At 54.7% G+C, this 23,001-nt stretch overlaps 1 protein-coding gene across 3 annotated transcripts in view; it reads right to left on the reverse strand.

The window, feature by feature from the left end:
• The window catches only part of TRAPPC9 (trafficking protein particle complex subunit 9), a 515,472-nt gene that overhangs the window by 95,452 nt on the left and 397,019 nt on the right, over window positions 1-23,001 (reverse strand). For all 3 annotated transcript variants that reach the window (XM_060116028.1, XM_060116029.1, XM_060116027.1), the window contains 2 exons: window positions 13,727-13,880; window positions 319-409 (listed from right to left, as the gene is read on the reverse strand). In XM_060116028.1, coding sequence (XP_059972011.1) covers window positions 319-409; window positions 13,727-13,880 — 245 coding nt within the window. The remainder of the gene's footprint in view (window positions 1-318; window positions 410-13,726; window positions 13,881-23,001) is intronic.

Here is a 23,001-nt window from a genome sequence, read left to right on the forward strand (position 1 = left end):
CTGATCACCAGAGATGCAGAAACATCCACAGAAGACACGCCCATGCGGACACCAAGTGCCCCCACGGAGGACGGCAGACTCCGCAGCAAATGGACCCCGAGGGCACCTCCACGTCACTGCCACACCTGTGCTCAGAGGGCAGCGAGCCCGTTCACGAGGCTGTGCCCGGGCAGAGCTCGGTAGACACGCACGGGCCGGCACGGCGGTGAGCTTCCCTCCCCCCACGGCTCTCTGTGACGTCAGCACACACCGACAAGCGTAAGCCTGCGCGTTCTGAGAACAGGAGCATGTGCCCCCGCGGTGACGAGCGGTACTCACCCCACAGGAGAGGGGCCAGCTGCAGATGCTCCAGGACCAGCTGGCTCAGGAGTCCTTCCACACTCGCCTCACCTGTGCGCTTCAGAGAGGGGTGAGCCGCGTTAAGGAAAACTCTGCCTCCGACTCCCCGGCCAGGGGGAGAAGTTCTAGAAGTTTCTCCACAGACTCCCAGATGGGAAACCTCCCACGGCAGGTGACCGTCCCCCTGCTCTCCAGGGATGGTCTAACCAACCACAAGATATCACCTGAGTGTGTGGGAAACAGGTATGTAAATGTGGCAAAAGGGCCTCTCCCCCCACCCACCCCAGATCTGGTAAATTGAGCCGTTATGTGAAGAAGGGAAATCCACTGGGATAATTTCAATCCGACAGCTCTTCTTGTTGGGGGAAATAAAGAAGAGGGAAGGTTGTTTTCCCTAAAAAGATGCAAACTGTGGCTTAACTGTTCAATACAACCAAGTGCGTCTCTCTACACGTGTTGGTTTCATGCTGGTTTCACGTCTGCCCCATACATCTTGATGTAATTACACATATTATTACAAACGGACTCATGCGAGTTCATAATCGAGGAAGTCATACGGCCTCTCAGCAAGTATCGGTGGATGAAGAAATTAGGTTGAGAAATGCAGAAAATAGACGTCTCCAAGGCGCTAATGTTAACAGCCAGTGTGGTCCTCAGAGAGAGATCTATAAGCCTCTCTCCCTTTTCCTACACAAATTAAAGCCCCAGTACTTAGGTTGCAATCAAAAGGGAAGAATGTCATTCCTGACGTTCTCTAGTGACTGAGGAAGTGGGGGAAAATCCCATTACTTTCTTCCATTAGCAAGTTAATTGCATTCAACAAACACAGAGTGTGTCTGAAACAAGACAGGCATGGTGAGAAGCGCTGAGGACACTGAAATGACTGGACATGAACCTTGAACTTGAGAGGCTCACATTCCAACAAAGATGACAATATAGCAACAGACCACTGCACTTGCCCAGCCTGAGGACAGCCAGGTTGGGATAAAGCCACACAGGCAGAGTAGAAGGGGCTGGGGCAGGGAGCGAGGGGTGCCAAGGCCCCAAGGGAATGAAGACCAGAGCTCCTGGGTCCCTCCAGCCAGAGAGGGACAGCCCAGCCCTCAAACGGCCCAGCCGAGCATCCACGGAAAGCTGTTCAGACAAGTGGGCTGCCCAGGAGAGCCGGCTGGCCGCACACGGCAACGGGCCTCAGACCAGGGCACAGGCCAAGCTGTTGGCGTCCAAGACGCTCAGGAGCGCCCACCTGCCTCTCCAGCCCCAGGTCCTGCTTTGGCTGCCTTGGCCCTGTTTCAATTCTTCCAAAACACAGCATACTCTCTCAGAACTCCATACCCTCCACCTTCTGTGCTCTTTGCCTGGAAATGCTTTTCCCTGCCCTCCTCCCCCTCTTCACTGTACTCATACTTTAACTCTGACCGCAGACCTCACCTCCTCTAGGAAGGCCTCTCCGAGCTGTCTCTGCTCCGAAGGCTCTCAGCATCCCCTCGGCAACCCTCACTACATGTGTGTGTTTTCCATCGTCTGGCTTCACCGCTAGCCTGTCAACTGGGCGAGGGCAGAGCCCTCATTCTGGGGCCTGGAACAGGGCCTGGATCATCGTGGCTGCTCAATGAACACTGTCTGATGACTAAATGAATGCTGGCATGAGTCAACATCCCAGGTAAGTGGTGCAGGGGCCACATCTGTGTGTGTGTTTCTTCCTGTTTTCTTTCCTGACTCTCTCGGGGGGTTATTTTCACTTGTATGAAATTAAGACTTCAGAATATGGCATATTACTCCCTCCTGTTAAAAAAAAAAAAAATCATGCCAGGCTTTTGAGGCTGATCGCACCCTGGTGCCTGAAGAACAGAAATAGTGCCTGACAAACACGGCCAGGATGAGGAGCCTTTGAAATGATTAGTTAGAAGAGCAAGTTAGCATGTGAGTAATTACAAAGTTGCCAAATGGCACTGGGGCTTTGGAAACTATTCCAATAGCATATTTCCGTATTCATTTGCTTTCGGACATGAGCCATAAAATTATACAGCTGAGCTAGTAAAGCTAATTACCTGCACGCACATCCCCTCCCCTTCAGCCCCACGAGCCACCAAAACAGTCTTGTGTCTGAGCCTGGACACAGGAACGCGACCCTGGCTGAGCAGTCAGCTATGCAGATACTCCATCAGCCACTTTTACAGCCCAGGTTACAATGTTATAGTGAGGACAGCGGACATGGCAGTGGCTTCTCTTTCCTAAACACATGGACTCTGGCGTTGGGGGCAAGAGGTCAATAAAGAATGAGGAGGAGGACAATAATTCCTGTCATTATTTCTGCTAGAAAGGGTATTTCCAAAGTGAGTCCCATGAGAGAGGCTGCGTGCTAAGTGCTTAACATGTATCTTCTCAATTTAATACTATTTTCAAATTGAGAATGTGGTGGGTTTAAGATAGGGACTGTTATTTCCACTGCAGAGATTTTAGAAACTCAGGCCCATGGGGATAACAAGAAAGCAGACACGGCTAGGAAGTGGCAGGACTGAGGCCGTCTGACCCTGGAGCCCATGCTGCAGCCCACGCTTTCAGACACTTTACTATGAACACACTATCGATTCCTCAATGTAAACCTGGAAGCCAGGACCCGTGATCCCCACCGGACAAACGAGGATCCTCCGTGCACAGGGCCAGGGCCTGGCCAGGACCCCAGCGCTGCCAGGGGCAGAGTCACCGCCTGCTCCCAGCGTGGCGTGTGGTGGCCAGCCTCCTTCCTCCAGCCCCGAGGGAGGCCCACGGGGAGCTCTCCTTGGTGCTGAAGTACCTGTCTCCCCCTTCAAGCCCTTCCTAGTCACCTGGGACGCAGCAATTAAGTCTCCAGGTCAGCCGATGGGTTCTTGCCCCCAAGATATACTCCTGTCCCTTAGGAGGGCAGGGGTGGTGACACTGCAGCAGGGGGAATGTAGACCACTGTGGGTGCCAACCAGGCTTCGCGAGTCTCCTAGCCACACCCACAAGTAATGATCATCGACAGCCCCTGTGCGTCTGGAACGTAAGAAAACTCAAGGGCCCAGCTCAGTGCATCCAGCTCACGTTCGCGCTGCCTCTGGAGCCTCCCACGGGCAGCTTCTGGCTCCCCCCAGGGAGCCACGCACTCCTCTCACAGCGCCCTCTGCGCCCGCCACCTCCTGCCTCAAAGCCACGGCTGAGCTCCCTGGAGCCACCACAGTTCACCCACGCCTCTCAGAGGCGGCGAGCCTCGCAGGGCGGGCTGGCCCTTGCTCAGTGTAAACTTCCACTGCCATCCCTGGCTCAGACTTGCCGGGCTGATGAGCGGGCAGCTCTGCCGTCACGACTGCTTGGCTGCTTATTTTTGCAAACCAGTAAGAAAGACTTCAGAGGGCTGCCTGAGGCTCCAAACCCAGGAGAGTAAGGGACGGTGCCCCTGGTCAGGGGCACTGCACCGGGCACACAGTAGGTGCTCCATCAATGCCCAGTGCTCCTCACTGAGCACCTACCTACCTACGGATCATCTCACACTGTGCTCACAACCACCTCGGGTTGAGGAAACCCCTTCGGGGCTGTGAAGCCACACAGCCAGGAAGCGGGGATCCAATCAGCCCTTCAGCTCCAGGGGCAGAGCTCCTCCCCGCCAGTGGGTGGGCCTGGATTCACATCAGGGCATCAATACCTACAGCATGGGCTGTGGTAGCTGCTGGGGATGAGGGGACCCACCAGGTGCGATCCTTCCTACTTTTTTTTTTTTTTTTTTTTTTGCAGTACGCGGGCCTCTCACTGTTGTGGCCTCTCCCGTCGTGGAGCACAGGCTCCGGACGTGCAGGCTCAGCGGCCATGGCTCACAGGCCCAGCCGCTCCGCGGCACGTGGGATCTTCCCGGACCGGGGCACGAACCCGTGTCCCCTGCATCGGCAAGCGGACTCTCAACCACTGCGCCACCAGGGAAGCCCCCTTCCTACTTTGAAGAAACCCAGCCTATTGTGCAAGGATGATACCTTAGTATTATTAGTCACCCATCATTGTTAATTACATTTAATTAATCAATATTTGTGCAGAGCTTTTTTGTTTACAAACGTTTTCATGCACATTGTCTCAGTTAATCTTCTACAAGTCTTGGGAACCATGGGTATTTGCTTCCAAATCTTAAAAACAACGCCAGATGCTAGGAAAATGCAGAAAGTTAATAAAATACCTTCCCTTTCACTTTCTGCTAGCCCATTAGCGGTGAAATATTCGGTCATGCGCTGCAATCAAAGGACCGTTTAAAACCATGGAGCAGGTTTTGAGATCCTGCCTGTGTGTATGGGACTGAGGTTTACCATGACCCAGCCTGATGCTCTAGAAAAAAATGACTGTTCAGTCAGCACTTCCCTTGGGGAACATGCAGCCTGGCGGGTGGCAGGCCTGGGTCCTCTCACAGGAGAGTGCGGCACCGTGCTCTGAACACCTGGTTGTTACAAGTGGTCTACTGAGACCCAGACCGCGAGAGCCGCTGAGGCAGATGTTTCTAAACGGGCCCCCAGGCGAGTGTTCCGGAGTGGGGAGCTCGTCGAGGAGCAGGCCTGCACCTTGGCGCCGCCCCCGCCAGGAAGATGGGCTGTCTGCGCCCCATGTACCAGCTCTGGAGGGATAACCCCACGTGCAGGGACTTAGCCCAGCCCCACTTCAGTTCAAATCAATTAGCAAATTGTCACAACTAGAAATTACGCTAATGGAAAGGCTGCTTTAGGTGATTAATGAGCCTCTTTCCCATGACTCTGCCCTCCGATTTGCTTCATGAACTTGGAGAATGCTGATGCTGGGCTGCTCTCATCCCAGCAGGGCCGCCACTGTCTGGGCTCAGCTCCCTGGACAGCGCCACGAACTGCCAGGGAGAGTCTGCACGTGGTTCGGGGCTGCAAGTCTGGCCGGGGGGGATGAGTCGAGTCAGAGGATGGAGGGCAGGCAAAATGGAGAGAGCCCTGTGGGGTAGGTGTGCCAATCAGCAGCGTGCCCGAGGAACACTACGTCTCCTTGGCTTCATCTGAAACATGGGGATAACCTGAAGGCCTTGGCAGAGACCAGATGCTCTTTGGCCCAACACAGAGCTAATAAGAGCACAGACTCTGAAGCCGGACAGCTGGATGAGAATCCAAGCTCTGCCACTTACTAGCTGGGTGACCTGGAACAAGTTAGGTAAACTCACAGGACCTCAGGTTTCTCATCTGTGGAATGTGGATAAAAACTACTTCACAGGGCTTTTGTAAAAAGTGAGTAAATCTAGGTAAGTTGCTCAGAACAGTGCTGGCATCTAGTAAGTGCCATAAGGTGTTAGCTGTTACTTAAGCTCTGTAATTTTATGATTCTATTATATAAGATACACATGCTCACAATAATTGTCATGCCAAAAGCACACAGAATGTGTAAAAGCTCAGCATGCGCCCAATCACATGAACACACTGCACGTTGATTCGTGTGCATGTTCACTCTCTCTCTCTCTCTCTCTCTCTCTCACACACACACACACAGATTTGGAACTTTGCTTTGCACACTAGGGAAAAGTCCTTCCCCACCTCGTTAGCCGCGGCCAAACCTGAAATCTATGCTCCCTGTGCGCCAAATCCTGATTCCATTCAGAGTAACTTCAAGGCATACATATTTGGATTCGGGGGAGTCAAGAATCAGATACGTGTCCCTCCCACGTCACTCCCTCCGTCCCCTGAAGGCTAAAGGGCCAGGGCGACTCTACATCCTCGAAGGTCGAAGGTCGGGAGCAACGCTTCTCTTGGGCTGCCACGGCTTCCCCACTATGAGGAATAAAGGCCTAACCAAGTGATTACCCACAGCTGTAAACACTCACTCCCTAAAGACAAATACAAGATGCAACCCTGCATGTTACTGAAGATGATCAAGGAATCCGCTGTACCGATAAAGGGAGCTACTTGTATTAAAATTCATTTCGATAAAACTCTCTCTCCTAACATGACTACCAGAAAAACCTAGTGCACTGTTTTAAAGGAGTCTTATCTAAAAATACTTAACTTCTCTCAGGGAACGAGAAGACAGCGCTCCATCAGAAGCATCTTTGAGAGTTAGCTAGAAGCTGATCAGAGAGGCTGAGAGCCCATCTCAGGCGATCCAGTGCGAACAGCGAAAGCTCCGCCTCAGTCTATAAAGGGAGGAGGGCTTGGCTGTCGGCAAAGTCTCCTCACTGGCGGGGATGCGGTCTCGGAAACCAAGGAGCCAGGTGTGGCCGTATGCCAGGTGGCCTGTCCTGGTGGTGACCAACCAACCTGAAGACGTTGTGCCTAGAGTCTTACCGGGTTGACCCCAAGTACAGACTGATGACAAATGTCACAGCCGCTGTTGCGCTTCTGGGATTTATAGAGGGCCACCGGTGTCTGTGAGGCCAAACACGCCACCATCAGCGGCACGGCCCGAGTCAGCCCTGGGAAGGCAGCCCCTCCGGGGGCACAGCCATGCTCTCAAGAGAACAGCCACACTTCTCCACCTCCCCCTGCTTCCCAGTTATTAAGGACTCTGTGCCCGCCGTGTCCCCTGAAGACACTCCAGCCCCCACTCTGGGCTGCTGACTCTTCGGCAACTAAGGCCCCCTGTGCCCCCGGGGTCCGTGAGCCTCTGCCTCACCCTCAAAGCAGCCAGATGGTTACAAACGATCTCCAGACAGAAGGCGGGAGACGCGTGCTTACCAGACCAGACCACCTGGCAGAGACTCAGCCCAGATGGTCCAGGCCGCCAGCTTCGTGGGGATCAGCTGAACTGGGCACCCAGTCCTTGTCGGGAAACCTAAGTGGGGTTGGATTCTAACAGGTCAGCAAGCATCTCAGCAAACCCCGAAATGCTCTCTGAAGAGAGATTTGCAACAAAAACGAGGAAAGCGAGAAGGGGCGCTGACAACAAGCTTGCTCCGAGCGTCTCCCGCATCTGTTTCCACCGCAGACAGCCTGCGCGGGGCTGCCCCATGGAAATGGAGACGGGCTTCCACTACGACGAATCTTGCTGGTTGCAAACTCCCTTCCTACGTTCATCACAGCACTCAGCGTAGTGCAACCAAGCTGGTGACCATCGGCTGCATCAATCAAATGGAAACCACTGATACACCAAAAGGTTTCAGTAGCTACAGGGAAGGATTACAGGCAGCACCGGGGCAGGGAAGAGAGCACACGCTCGTGCTCCATCGGGCAGAGTCCACACCCGATCCTGCTCACCGCAGTGTCCCCGGTGCCAGGCACAAACCGCAGCACATCGTAGGTCGTCAGGAAATAGCTGCTGACACGACCTGACCTCAAGAACAGCACAGCCTGGCAAGGGAGACAGTCCTGGGAAGAAAACAAACTTTCCCGTGCTCTGTAAGCAGTATTCCAAACAGGAGTTAAGCACTGAGAACTGCAGGACCCCAGAGGAGGGGCAGTTCCAGCCGGGGCCAGATGGCAGAGGGGGCAGAGAGGGCTCCGTGGAAGATGGAACACGTGAGGCCAACCATAAAGGACGACCCACACCTGCTCCAATGCTGATGCTTGTTTCTCCGTCTCTGAATTACCGTGGAAAGTGAAAACAGATACGGTCAGCTTCCATCCGTCCCCAGACAAGACGCTCTGGGTGACGGTCAGAACTGCCAACCCAGCCCCTTTCAGGCAGGCCCCAGCAGAGGTGGAGGTGAGGATGCCGGGGGACTGTCGTGGGGGAGGTCTGGCTCAGCGTCCCCTGTCCAGGAGAAGCCTCACCTCAGGCCGGGTCACCTGAGCAGTGCCGGGTCTTCCAGAAGGAAGTGTGTCCCCTGTACTGACACACCCCAGGGTCAGGGGCCGTGACGGCACCACGAGGGTAAGGCCTCAGTTCAGGTTGACTTCAGTCAACAGGAAAATAACACGCGTCCTGGGATCCTGGCTCTCCAGCTCCCGGCACCATCTCAGGTGAGTTACTTAATTTCCAAAATTTACTTATTTACTTCTTAAAAAGGGGTAGGTATTACCTGTTTTGTAGGTTTGAGGGAAAGTGCTAATGTCCTGTCTGGCACCCGGTACGGGATCAGAAGGGCAGATACAGTTATTAGAACCGACCCTAATGGCAATCGGCAACCCCGGAGCAGGTGTCCTCACCGTGCTGAACAGATGGAGACACGGGCCTGACAGGTCACCACGTCCCTGCCGGATGCAGGAGACAGCAGAGCCAGACCTTTGGAGCCGGGGCTCCGGCCCCCAACGGTGCAGCACCTTTGGTCCCAGCCCAAAGGCAAATGCAGACGGTCACTGGGTCACATGCGGGGGCTACTAGTAACCTGCTACTGACAGAGTGCCGGGAGGGTCGGCTGTATTAAGGTTTCCCAATTTCAGTAAAAATGGTCCAACAGCGGCAGCTGGAGGGAAGAAGAAGGTTAGAAGAAGAATGGACAGCAAGGGCGTGTTTACCCGGAACGCGCGGACAGGCCGCCCCTCCCCGCCCCCAGGAGCCCCACCGACGTCACCCCCAGGCGAGCTCCTCCTGCCAGATGGGAGCGCTCGGGAGGACGTTCCCTTTCAAAGTCACCAGGCTGAGGTGGCACAAGGGACAGGCAAGGGAAGAGGGAGGGCTTCAGGACAGGTCTCTGTGAGGAGTCCTTCGTCCTGCGCAGAATAAGGATCGAAGCCCCAGCTGTGACGGGGGCAGGCCTGACGGCGGGGAGGGCGCTGGTCCTGCAGGCGCCCCACGACGGGGCTCCTCGTGGTACCCTCACCTCCCCCCACTACACGAGGAGGAACGGGAAACAGAGGGGTGAGGCTGAGACCCAGCGGCTGGCGGGGAGGGGTGAGGCGGGGGCAGCATCCCTTCCCCCGCCCCGCAGACAACACACTAAGTAACTGACACACGGGAGCCGTGCAAGCGGCGGTTTTCATAGCAGTGATGATGATGGAAGTGATAAACAGAAAAGAGACAGGTATCGTAAATCTAAGGGAAAAAAGCAGTATTCAATACGTGAGCTCATCTGGCTGGGCCAGCGTGTAAACCCCACCTCAGAACCAGTGAACGCCAGGGCTGAAAACACCACTAGGCCCCGGCTGCTCACCGCTCCTGGATGGCCAGGTGCCCTCCACCACCTCCTCCACATGAGGTCACCCTGTCCCCGCAGAGGTGGGTCTCCTGACCCACCAGGCAGCCTGCGGGGACCCTTGGACTGCGTTGGCTCTCGGCCAGGTACCAGGCTCCTTGTAATAAGCCTGCCCTTTATTATAAGGCGGGAGGGATTACAAGGCGGGGGAGGGGTGGACTGGGAGTGTGGGGTTACTAGATGCAAACTGTTACATACAGAATGGATAGACAACAAGGTCGTCACAGGGAGCTGTATTCAGTATCCTGGGGTAAACCATAGTGGAAAAGAATATGAAAAAGAATGCATATATGTGTATAACTGAGTCACTGCTGTACAGCAGAAATAAACACAACATTGTAAATCAACTACACTTCAATAAAATATAAATTAAAAAGTAAAAATAAAAATAAAGCCTGCCCTGCATCTTTCACAGAGCAGGCGGGGAGGTCAGACGAGAGGAGGGACCTGAAAGCACGGCCTGCAGGGAGGCTGGGCTCTGCTGGAGAGCCCTGGAGGTCGATGCTCGATGCTCACGGGCTGCTGCGGGCAGGACCTGAAGGACGAGGCCACAGAGCCTAACCCTTGTCTTCAGGAAGGGAGGCGGGAAGGGGAAGGAGGGGAGGGGGAAGGAGGGGAGGGGGAGGGGAGGGGAGGGGGAGGGGGAGGGGAGGGGGAGGGGGAGGGGGAGGGGGAGGGGGAGGGGGGGAGGAGGCAGGCAGGTCAGCCGGACTCCTCAGCACAGCCTGAGAGACGCCCGGCCCCTGCTGCCCAGTCTGCATTCTGGACAACCAGTCACAGGGGACGACTCAGGTCCCCAGTGCCTGTCAGGCTCTGGAATGTGCTTAGAATACTCCAGCCCTTATATATGTGTTAGCTTACGGTATTTGTCTTTCTCTTTCTGACTTACTTCACTCTGTATGACAGACTCTAGGTCCATCCACCTCATTACAAATAGCTCAATTTCATTTCTTTTTATGGCTGAGTAATATTCCATTGTATATATGTGCCAAAAATGTCATGAAGAACCTAGGGGTAAGACAGGAATAAAGACACAGACCTGCTAGAGAATGGACCTGGGGATATGGGGAGGGGGAGGGGTGGGCTGTGACGGGGCCGGGGAGTGGCATGGATGTATGTACACTGCCGGGCGAGAAGCAGATGGCTGGTGGGAGGCAGCCACATAGCACGGGGGGAGAAGCTCGGTGCTTTGTGACCACCTGGAGGGGTGGGATGGGGGGGAGGGAGACGCGGGAGTGGGGAGGTGTGGGAGCATGTGTATGTGTGTGGCTGGTTCACTTTGTTGTGGAGCAGAGGCTGACACACCATTGTAGAGCAATTGTACTCCAATAAAGATGTAAAAAAAACCCCAAAAAACGAATACTCCAGCCCTGCCCGTCCTCACCACAGGAGAGCCGTCTCAGCCCTCCCGGGCTGCACCCTGAGCGCCCGTCTCTGCGTCTGCCCCTCTCGCAGACTGGGGGCATCTCCAAGGCTCAGCACACGGAAACAACAACACGTACAGGCTGTTAGCCAGGTACAGAGTGGGTCTGGAGCTCCCAGTGTCCCTGCCACTTGTCTGGATGTTGCAGATATCACCCAGACAGGGGTGCACACACCTACTGCAAGAGCCAGTTTCCTTTAAAACACGTCTCTCCAGCCTTACGTGCCTCATACGGGCCGTTTTTATGACTACAATGGGTGTCAAACTAGGCTCAAATTTTTTATGAAGTCTAAATATTGAGAAAATATTAAAATGCATAATGAAATAATTAGCCAATTCAATCTTTGGTCTTTCCATCTGCTTGAATTTAGGTTTACAACAGCAAAAGTCTGCTATCCATCCCATGCCAGATGTCATTACCAGATAGGAGGGGAGGCGGGGAGGGAGGGAATGTCCGTAATGCTAATTCTCTTCACTCAAATTCGCCTTTAGGGACAGTCTTCCAATCCCTAAACTAGGAGACAGGTGTGCCTGGCACATGGTAGGCATTCAGTAAGGATTTGCAGCATGAATTATTAATCGAACACAAAATAGGGAAGTCAGCTTCTTGAAAGAATCAAGGCTAGAAGGAGAGAAACCCAAAGACATTTCAGTACGTTTTCAATAATAGTTTTCAAAGCACGTTAAGCGTTTTGATGGTCAATGTAACCCCATTAGAAGGCAAGGACCGTGGGCTCAAGCAGGCCGAGGGGTTCAGTGCTGGCTCCTCCCCTTTCTCTGCAGGACTCAGAGGCAGCTGCATCAGTAAGACGGGGTGAGAAACGCCCTGGGAGCTGTTGAGCGGGTGCCGAGGACCATGTGGGACCCCTGGGGGCAGCACCCAGGAAATGACACTCGCAGGTGCTGCCGTGCACCCTGGCTCCCAGCGAGGCCCAGTCTCCATGAAACTTAGGGAGGCAGGGCCCCCCAGTCCCAGAATGAGACCCCTCAGAAGGATGAACCCTTCCCACCGGGCGCCCGAGCACAGTGCCTCTCCTCCACGGGTGCCAGCCAGGCCTGCCTGGCTCTGCAGGAGCCCCTGCATGAAGCCAAGGCTCCAGGACCCAGCACGGCTCCACGCAGGAGGTGCGGAGCCTCTGCAACCCAAGGCCCAGAAAGGACCCTCCTGGCTCGTGCCAGGACGTAGACATCAGGACTGAGCGTTAATGGACTCCTTTTATGACCGCCCGCCCCCCTGCCCCACTCCCCGCAACAGGATATGAGCACCTTCACCACGCTCCCCGTGGGGACCTGGACTGGCGGTAAGCGCTTTGCTGCCGGCCACCCCACCTGGGTGCGTCCTTGGCTGCACCACTTCCTGGCTGGACTCAGGGTGAGTCAGCTCACCCTGCTGAGATCCCGTTTCCCCAGCGGACCGTGAGAGGTGCCGACCAGAGAGATGTGAACAGCTGACAGAGGTGACGGATGCAGCGAGCCTGGGACGCGGCGTGGGTGCCGCCTTCCTCCGTGCTACGACACTCTGCTCACTCAACTAGCGCCAGCTGACTGGACCCTGACTCTGCTGAGAAGTGGGGTCACCGAGGGAAGGGCACCTCCCGTGGCCCCCCACCTTTTCACTTCTCTCTGTACAGAAGACAAACGCCTAACTCCACCATGCATGCCAGGCTCCCTCCGTGAGCCCCTGAGCGCTCTATTTTTTGGCGTCTGGTTCTCAAAGGCTTCCATCTACAGCGCTTTTTCTGTCACAAGCTCCTCGGAGACAGGGGTCTTGTCTACCAAGCCCAGATTCACATTAGCTGGCGCGAAGGAACTTGCCTCGGTCCTGGAAGCCATGCCTCCTGCAGCCTAAGGTTGCTTCCAGAATCCAGGGCGACGAGACCACACAACAGCCTGTGACTATCCCACTTCCACAGAACCAGTGTGTGAACAAGGTAATCAACAGACGTTCCCATCAGAGTTGCCTCTTCCTGGGAGACACCCTGAGCGAGCCATCCCCTCGCACCATGCGAACTGTGGGGCATCTCCCACCCCTGTCCCCTTAGTAAACTTCTACTCACCCTTAAAAAGCCCACCGTGGCAACACCCCCTCTGTGAAGCCACCCCTGATTGCCCTGCGCCTGGCAGCTTCATCCTCTGAACCTCACAGCAGTTGGCATAATGCCCTGTCCCTGCTCCCCAGCCGTGCGTTTAACCCTCAGATGACGCACACCCTCTTCGGGGCCGGCCAACCCCGAGGCCCCGCCTGCACACTGCGGTCCCTCAGGCAACTTGACACACACCCAACCCAAAGCAGGCACCGAGTAAAGACTGCTGGAAAAAACACGTAGATGGATAAGTGAACCTGAGGTTTCTCCAGAGTCCCACTCACCCACCTGAGTGTCTACCACGAGCCAGGCACTGATCGGAAGCTCAAGGCAGGGCCACTTATTTTATGAAACCGTCTTTTTCAGTGCAGTCCTCCTAATGCCCCCACCCAGTCTTTTCAAGATGGCATCCGTGTGCCTTGCTGAGCTGTACAGCCCGATTTCAGTTTCCCCAAAAATCGTAACCTGTGTTCAGCTGTCAGTATGTGGAAGCTCCCGACCCCAAGCCCAGCAGTGATAGGTGGCCGTTAGAACCGGTCACTAACACAGATCTCAACGCTGACAGGAAACACGTGATCCAGGTGAGAGCAGCACCGGCCCCAGGGAGGCCTTTCCTCATCCTGAGCCTGTACTTCACTCGTGGGGCCCTGGACGTGGTGGAAGGGTAAGAAAATGCCCACTCTTTGGTCCGTATCTCCCTGCCATGCCATTTCTGAGTTATCTGTGGCTAGCGCTCAACAGCTGACCCCTCTGGGGTCCTCCTCGGGGGTCTGCAGGTCGGGGTGGGCACCGGGAAAAGGATATGATGGTCCAGTGGATGTCCAGCTTGCTGTTGATCTCCAGGCCTCGGGCTTCCTGCCTCTCCTCCTCCAGCTCCTTGGAATTTGCCAACTGCCCCTTCTCCCCAGGGGATTCTGGGAAACTCTCAAAGTTGAACTTGTCCACTTGAATAGCCATTCTAAGAGAAGGGGGAAACAGAGCAGAGAATTAATCAGGAGGGCAATTTCTTCTGTGGGCTGCTGGAGAAGCAGCCCATGCCAGCATGAGACAGGATAATGAATCATTATCGTTAGTAATTCATAACCGATTCATTCCAAGAAAATGAAATAATTGACTCCCAGGGTAGCACCAGCTTCAGAGCTGGCTCAACACCGTTTAGCACGGAAGACACAGTCAGAGTGTCCAACTCCAGAAGGAAATCTGAATTCTGGAATAGGGTAAGGCAGAGAGGAGGCAAGGGAAAACTCGCAGAGAGGCGGCCTGGCAATCACTTACCCCTGGGGCCCCAAGAGCCCGGGGGGAGCTGCAGCCTCGTCGTCAGAGCCCTGCCTGCCGTGCAGCACTTCACCCCTGGCCAGACGGACTTGCTCACACACCCCGCGTGCTCCGCCAGTCGCACAGCTCCCCACCTGCCCACTTCCAGCCCCTGAGCCCAGGACCCCACCCTCCCTTCAGGTCTCGGCGCAAGTACAACATCCTCTACAGAGCCTCCCACACTGCTGCTGTGTCCCGCACTCGCAACCTTCTGGCAGCTTCCAGAACACACCAGGCTCTTCCTCCCGTAGTCTTTGTGCCCACAGCTCCCCGCGTGGGAATGTTCTTCACCTGACCCTTGGCACAGCTGGAGCCTTTCATCCTTTAGATTTGAGCTTAAGAAAGGCCTTCCCAGCCCACCTCTCTGCAGCGGCTTTCCATCTCATCCCTCCCCTCGCCCCATTCTCCATTGCGGCATTCCGCCTATTTCTGCAATAGCATTTACCATGAGCTGTAAATATTTACTTCTGGATTTGTTAACTGTCTGTCAATCCTACCAAAATTCAGCTCCTTGAGGGCAGAGATCCTCTTGTCTTGTTTCCCAGTGTTTCCCAGGCCTGGAAGAATGCCTGCCTGGCCCACTGTCGTAACCGGTTCAGAGAAGAAATGAATGAGTGAATGAAGATCCTTCCCTAACACCCCAGGCCCGCGTTTACCTCCCGCCCACCGCCACTGTTGCCCAGCCCGCACACCTGTATCCACGTTCAGCTGCGTCCCCAGGTGCTACAGCCCCTGGTCTCTAGAAGGCAGGCGGGCTCTCACTAACCGCCCGCAGCCGGCCTCCAACTCCCACTCCCATGCCCCTGACAGGCGCATAGCCAGGGGCTGTGTCTTACTGACGCTGGAAATCCTACCTCTTGGCACGAAATCAGGCATACGGCAGGTACTCAACAAACATGTGTTACATGGATGGATAAAGAAAGAGGGGGAGAAAGGGGGGCTTCTTCGTGTCAGGCCCTGAAGATGACTGTCACTCAACGTGTAAAAGTAGGCATTTTCTTTTATTTCACAGCCTGTGCTGTGGCCAAGATATCCTGCTGAGCCCCAGCAGGCTCTAACTGGCCTTTGGAGCCTCTTCTTTAACAACCAGGAACTGGTATTCAGGGTGTATAAACATAAGATTAAACCAAGGAAGAGGTCTTGAGAGCTTGGAAAGGACTACTGGAACGTTGGTAAATGCACAGCATTTGGCCGGAGGCGTGACGTTTAAGTGTCAGCTACTCAAGAGTTAGAGGCACTTCTGTGTAAGTGCAGAAACAGTGCGTTTCAGAGCAAGGACCACTTTCAGAAAATTACATTTACTTTTCTTTTCAGATTATACAAGTAGATGGGCTTACTGTAAAAAGCTGGAAAATAGAGAAAAGCATACAAAAGAAAAAGCACTCAATCTTATACTCTAAGGTTGATATATTAATTCTATAGTCTTTTTTCTAAGCACTTGTAGTTTAATGTAGTCTAAATCATTATATAAGCATACATACAAGTCATTATATAAGTATTAAATATATGTAACCACACATACATATACACATAATTTTAAGACTTGCTTTCTTCTCTTAATATAGGATGAGCAATTTCGCATCACTAAAAATTAGTCTGGGGCTTCCCTGGTGACGCAGTGGTTGAGAATCCACCTGCCAATGCAGGGGACACGGGTTCGTGCCCCGGTCCGGGAGGCTCCCACATGCCGCGGAGCAGCTGGGCCCGTGAGCCGTGGCCGCTGAGCCTGCGCGTCCGGAGCCTGTGCTCCGCAACGGGAGAGGCCACAACAGTGAGAGGCCCGCGCACCGCAATGAAGAGTGGGCCCCACTTGCCGCAACTAGAGAAAGCCCTCTCACAGAAACAAAGACCCAACACAGCCATAAATAAAATAAATAAATAAATAAATATTTAATTTAAAAAATTAGTCTGCAGAATATTCTATCATATGGCTGTATCATAATTTACTTAACAATTCCCCTATTTCTCATACTTTCAGGTATTTTCCATTCTTTAAAAAATTACTGGTAAAAAAAATCGTAACAACCATCTTTGTGCTTAAATTTGTTCTCTGCATTTATGACTGCCTGTTAGACTCCATTCTAGAGGCGGAATTACTGATTTGAGGGTGTGAAAACCTTTGAGGTCTGGAGGCAGAGGACCAAGTTCCTTCTCAGAGAGCTTCTTCCTGAGGTACATGCCCCAAGCAGGGCGGGTGGGCACACCTCTCTCTGCACCCTTGCCAATACTGACGATGATCAATTTTTAATCTGTGCTAGTAAGAGGCAAAATGCTGCCTCGCTGATGCTTTAATTTGCAGGTCTGTCTGAATTACTCCTGAGGTTGCACATTTTTTCAGGAGCTTATTAGCCATTTATCTTTCTTCCCCTGTGAGAGCAGCCGGAGTGCTTCTAATTTCCCACCCGGCAGACGCGCTTCCTACTTCCAAGCTAGCCCGGAGCAAACTAGTGCTCTCTTCAAACAAAAGGTCAGAATATTTCCTAAGTTTCACTAAAAAGGCCAAATTCAGCTCATCGTCTGATAACTCAAAAAGAACTAATAACTGTCACCTGTCAGATGGGTGTGGACACATCCCAATACCCAGCTCTCTTCTGGTCGAATGCAAAAAGGGAGAGAGGCCCGGCTCTCAGCAGCCTTAGGGTCAGAACGCACACTGGACACTGGACACCAGGATTATATTTGTGTGACCGTCTTGGGGGTGGGGGGCGCTCTTTCAAACAATTTCTGACTGCGTAAGCGTCATACTATATGACCCATCTCCACCCTTCAGGAAAGTGCGGCCAGGTGTGCCCACAGAACAGAAGAGGGAAAAAAAATGAAATGCAACGAACACTTATCACATACCCAGTCCTGGGCTAGGTATTTTCAATATACATTCACCTTTTTTCTTACTGTGGCCTGAGGATGAGTGTGATTTGTTTCTTTTTACAGATGCAATGACGCTCTGTGGGCATAAGCCACCTGCCCAGTGTCACAGAGCTGGCAGTCCCATCAAGAGCTGGCCGCTCAGACTCAGCACTGCTCTGTTTTTTGCTGTATCTGGCTCTCCACTGCTTAGGCAGAGTACCTAAAAGGTAATGGTTTTTGCTCGTGCTGTTTTCAGAGCCAGCGTGGGACACAGACCTGGTGACCGTGGGCCTGCCATACACAAGAATCAGCGCACCCCCAAACATACAATAGCCCTCCTGCCCCAGCAGCCCCAGGATGCGTGCTGCCAGCAGGTGTCCCAAAGGCAGTGTCCCTCCTCTCCCACGGATGACGAAATCGAGGTACCAGAAGTTGAGTGACTCACCTAGGGGCACCCTGCTTAAAATCCTGCAGCCAGGGTGGCAACTCCAGGACCCGAGGACTACTCCCCCAAACCACAGAAGAGCACTGTCCACCTCTGCGTCTCTATCTACGTGGGCCTGGGGCACGGTCCTGAGCCCCGCCACCTTCCTCCTTCCTCCCCTCCAGGAAGGGGCTCGACTCCCAGAGCCGAGTCCTCACACGTGAGCTCTCCGCCCACCGTGACACGCACACTGGTCCCAAGGGCCAGCACTGTCAGAGGGGGGGCCACAGCCTGGTGCCCTGGGAGGCACCCTTGCTCCAGGTCCACCCGCAGACATGCCAGGGGGCCCCCTGACTGGGGGCAACAGTGCTCCCTGGTGACGCAGCAGGTCCAGAGCCCATCACAAAGCAGCTGCTCGGAGAGGAGGCGGCCCCACAGCCGTCAGGGCCGCTTATGGAGGAACTGAAGTGGAGCTGCTGGGAGCCCCTTGTGGAGAGGAGGACGGGAAACCCAGAGCCGCCTAGGGGAGTTGGGGAGGGAAGGGGGGAGGGAGGGAGGAGGGGGAGGGGAGGGAGGGGAGGGGGAGGGGAGGGAGGGGAGAGGGAGGAAGGGGGAGGGAGGAGGCAGGGAGACAGACCATCTGCTGCAGCGGCCCCCGGAGGGGAGGGAGCTGAGGCCCCGGACGGCAGCCCACGTCCACCCCATGGGCACCGAGGCGGCAGAGGGCACAGAGCAGGGATCCCCAGCTTGGGAGCAGACCACCTGGGCTGGACCCCCAGCTCTGCCCCGACTTGAACATGACCTTGGCCGTGGCCCTCCACTTCCCTGAGCACCTCTGTGGAATGCAGTCGGCAGCAGTGACCTAGAGGGCAGGCGAGAGGTCAGCGCTCTTACTCAGTGCTGGTGATCACGCCATCAGAGGTCAGCTCCGCCACAAGGCTCGTCCAGAGCACAAACCCCCCTGGAAGGGCGGCACTGCCTCACAGTGCAAAACCCTGCACCCAAACTGGGGCTAATAAGCCCCGTCTTGTAAGATTTTGTGCAGATTAAGTAAGACAGTCCGCAAGTGCCCAGCACGCCATAGCATCCTACAAACAGTGGCCACTGTCACGATTATCAATCCCACCTTACATATGGGGAGACTAAGGGGCTGGGAAATTAAGGAAATAACCTGAGCTGCTCACGGAAGAGCTGAGATTCGGACCCGAATGCAGTTCTGATGCTGACCCAGCGCCCTAGCGAATTCCCCCAGCCTCCTAACCGTACAGTCTCCACCACTATTCAATTCTCTTCATCTCTGCTGCGTCGGAGTGAAATAGAATTAATACTGCTATTGAATGCCAATTTTCACGTTTAATTTTATGGCCAAATGTGACAATAATAGTCAAGAGTTGGCACTAAAAAAAGGTGCTGTGATTTTTGAAGAGTCTATAAAAAAGCGGTGGTTTTTAAAATACCATATCATATGATTCAGCCTTTGAACAGCTGATAACCTCGCCAGGGAAGTCATAATGATGACATTTAAATACAAATCAAGGAGTCGGATTTAGAAGGACTATCCACATATAATTAAATTGAACTTTCATTGGGAGATAATTGATAGTTATACGATGGTATTCTAAATTTATGTGGCGCATCCTTCGGGAATCTATTTGACTATGCAGAACGCCAGCCTATTTCTCTGTTTTATAATGAAGTACAATCCAAGTGAAAGGGAAGCAGCCAACCTTCCAGAGTCATCCATCCTGAATGAGAAGAACTTCTGGCAGACAAGAAAATGGCATCAACACTGACAACCTGGATCACACCCAAGAAGATCATTTTCACCTTAAGCCTCACAGATCAGTTATATTTTTTAAAAAAACAAACACCTTCCTTATTATTATTTTTAATTGAAGAGAACTGTATTCTAAAACTCAAAGCACCATCAGGGATCGCACCAAACACAAGAGGGGCAGCACCCATGGCCACGGGGGGCCCAGCATGTGTCCCACCACCACCACCTACGTCCATCCCCACGGCAGCCCTGGAGGGATCACACACACGTGCTGCCCAAGGCCACAGGGAAGGCCAATGGGGCCGAGGACTCCGAACCCGGCCTGGACGGCCCAAAGCCCGCGGCAGGCGAAGACGTGGGTCCGGAGACGTGTCCCTGCTCCCCGCGCTCCGGGCACACGCCGGGCTGATGCAGCCGAAGGACAGAGTGCTCGGCAGGGTCAGTGCAGCTCAGACACGAGCACAGGCCTGGGAGCCAGGGCTCCACCCTCTAGCTCGTACCACGCAGAGGCTGGGATCCACCTGGAGGGGAGAAAGCTGAGCAGGTGCCAGCATCAGACAGATCCCGGCCTCTCGTGATCGCCGAGTCTGCCTCTGAGGTTCCAGCCTGTCTGAATCTCCAGTTCCTCATCTGTGAGTTGGAGGCTGTCCAGGGCCCACTGACCTCCTGCCTGGGTTTCTGTGAGTTCAGCGAAGGCCAAGGGCAGGGACTGGAGTGGGGACCATGGCCTCTTGCTGCCGAGACAGTTTCTCGGAAGAATGACTGCGTCGTGTGATCGTCGGCGAGGGACCAGCTGGTTCCGCAGGAGAAGAGGACCAGGGACCCCACGTGGCGTCCCCCCTCACACCCCCCCATACACGTGCTCCCCCGTCGTCCACACGTGGGGACCCCAGGGCACTGCCCCATCTTACAGACGGGCGAGCTGAGGGCAAACAGTCCTCCTCCCCCAAGGACCTGCCCTCCTGGGGCCCCTCGCCTGCCCTCACCGCTTCCTCCAGGCAGCTAACTCCACTCCCCCACTCCAAGACCCAGCCTCCCTGAGAAACCTCCCTGCCTCCCATGCTGCCTTTCAGGCCGGCTGGGGCACCCCCGTGTCACTGTGCTCCCACTGTCCCCAGCGTCCTGCCCTCCTCCTCCCTGAGGGCGGCCAGGGCTCTGCCGACCCATCTCCGGGCCAGGGCTGCTTCCTATGTGCAGCCTCCGAATCACCCCCAGAACGCCGACACCTCCTGTATAAAACTGATATGAGTCTATTCTGTATTAGAGAAAAAGAAACAAAGCAATGTTTCTAATGTCCAGAGGCGCTGGCTCTGAAGCATTGGGAGTGTCCCCTTCCATCTCAGCCAACGTTTCTGCGGAAGCACAACCCCGTACCTTGCATTTCTGCACATGAACAATTGTTTTGGGACCCGTTAAGTACCTTCCTCGGCGCAGAAAATAGTGCTTAATTAATAAGATGAGATTTACTCCTAACGTCATTGAGCTGCCAGCTGATCCCCCTGAAACCGCGGGAAGCAGAGTGAGGGCTGGATCCCGGCTCTCCGGGGCCACTTTTCATTGATTTCTCTCTGCTAGGCCTCCTGCAGGGGGTGGGGGGGCCTTGCCAACTAAACAGGGCTGGCCGGCCTGCTGGATCCCTGCCACAGGGTTCGGCAGAGGCAGGGACAGCCGGGGCCTCTGTAGTGCGGTGGGAAGGGGCGGGATGGCAGGCCAGTGGGCAGGGGTTCAAGCGCGACTCTGCTCTTGTCGGGACATGGGATCCAGGGCGGGTCACCTGACTTCACAGCACCCTCTGGGATGGAGAACTGTGTGGAGGAACGAGCATGGGCTTTTTGCAGCCACACAGACTTGGATTCTAACTCCACGCTTGGTCACCTAGGAGCTTGGTGGCCAGAGGCTGTACAAAGCAGTTAGGCCATATGAACAGGGAGCACAGTACAGTTTCTTGTCCTCTGGGGTATGTGCTGTGACCAGAAAGGTGGGCTGTAAGGTCCCTCTGGCAGCCCAGTTACCTGTGATGATTAAGAACTCACATGGGAAATGGGTATCTGACATGGGGACTAGTCAGGATTGTGGAGAACTTGGACCACCTGGCATATAATTGGTCATCAAAATTACAGCTATTACTTTTGGGGGGAGGTAAAAAAAAGTTCTAGGGCTTCCCTGGTGGCGCAGTGGTTGAGAGTCCACCTGCCGATGCAGGGGATGCGGGTTCGTGCCCCGGTCCGGGAGGATCCCACATGCCGCGGAGTGGCTGGGCCCATGAGCCATGGCCACTGAGCCTGCGCATCCGGAACCTGTGCTCCGCAACGGGAGAGGCCACAACACTGAGAGGCCCGCGTACCGCAAAAAAGGAAAAAAGAAAAAAAAGTTCTAGAGTGGATTGAGATCAAAACAGGAAAGCATTTACAATGGCGTTTATGAAGTAAAAAAACGCCAGGTAAATGCTAGGTACTTTATTTATTCTTTTCACTATCCTGTAATCACAAAGAATATTCCACCAAGGCTAACACGAAAGCATCCGAGCCTCTCGCTGTGTCCTCAGCCCTGCATCCTCCACAGCTCACCCCCCTGCTCCCAGAGGCCCCACACAGCACAGGCTGGTGGAGAGACCCCAACAGCTCCTGCCCGTCTACCCTCATCTCCTTTCTCCCTCTCTTTCCACAGCCGGACTCACAGGTCCCCCAGCACAGCACGAGCTTGGCTGAAGCAGGGCCTTCCCTCCCCGGTGAGCGCCAGAAATCATTCCAATGGTTCCCTGGACTTGCTGGGTCTCTAAGGGGGAGCCTGGGGTTTTCTCCAACGCTCTTCACTGACTACTCTGGGCAAGTCTGTACGAAGATCAAAATACCTATCAGACGCTCTCCCGGTTTTCTGCTATTCTTTTAGAGTCTGAAAGACCTGGCTTCTGCCTCAGCCTGCCTCTAATCAGCTGTGTCTTTGGCGAGTTACCCACTGGGAGCCTCCGTCCTGGGCCGGCGCGGGGGGCCTTCCTAGGGAGGGGACACGCAAGTTAACCCAAGTAAGGGCCCAGCCACGGTACAGCTGGCGCCTCATCAGGGTTAGTTCCCGCGTGCTTCCAACCGTAGTAGGAAACGAGCTACTTTCAAGTGGCAGGTGGACCCACTCTGCCTGGTATGAGTGAGTCCCCGCTTCTCTCCGAGGGCCGTGCTCCACTCGGGTGGGCTGGGAAAGCCACCGAGGAGCTCAGATCAGAGCAGGAGCCTCTGCCGGGGCAGGTGGGCCGTGGCCGCCATGCATCCTTCAGTGAAAAGCGGGTGCGTTAACACACGCTCGGGCACCTCTGGCTCCTTTGAGTTCTCCCAGAGTAACGTGCTGGCCAGGGAGGGAGATCTAAGGCAGCAGCGTCCCCATCGTGGAGCCTGCGTCACTCCCATCACCCTGCAGAAGACGTGGCTGCATCGTGGGGCGGCCGCTACCTAAGGGTCAGGGCACCAGCCCGGGTCCCGGCTGGCAACCCCATCACCCTGACGAAGTCGGGATCCTGCACAGCTGCTGCAGGTCAGTGACTGCGCCCGAGGGACACGAGCTGATGGGACACATCACTGTCGTCCCCTAGTCACCTTACTCCACAGCTCTGCCAGCCAACGTGCCAGGGTGGGATGTGCTGTGAGCAACATTAGGGTTCAAGCGGGATGCTGGCCGGGCTAGACTGAGGAGGGAACCTGGGACCAGCCACCTGGGACCAGCGCGATG

The sequence above is a fragment of the Mesoplodon densirostris genome, chromosome 13, assembly GCF_025265405.1.
Source record: "Mesoplodon densirostris isolate mMesDen1 chromosome 13, mMesDen1 primary haplotype, whole genome shotgun sequence".
Taxonomy (NCBI): Eukaryota; Metazoa; Chordata; class Mammalia; order Artiodactyla; family Ziphiidae; genus Mesoplodon; species Mesoplodon densirostris.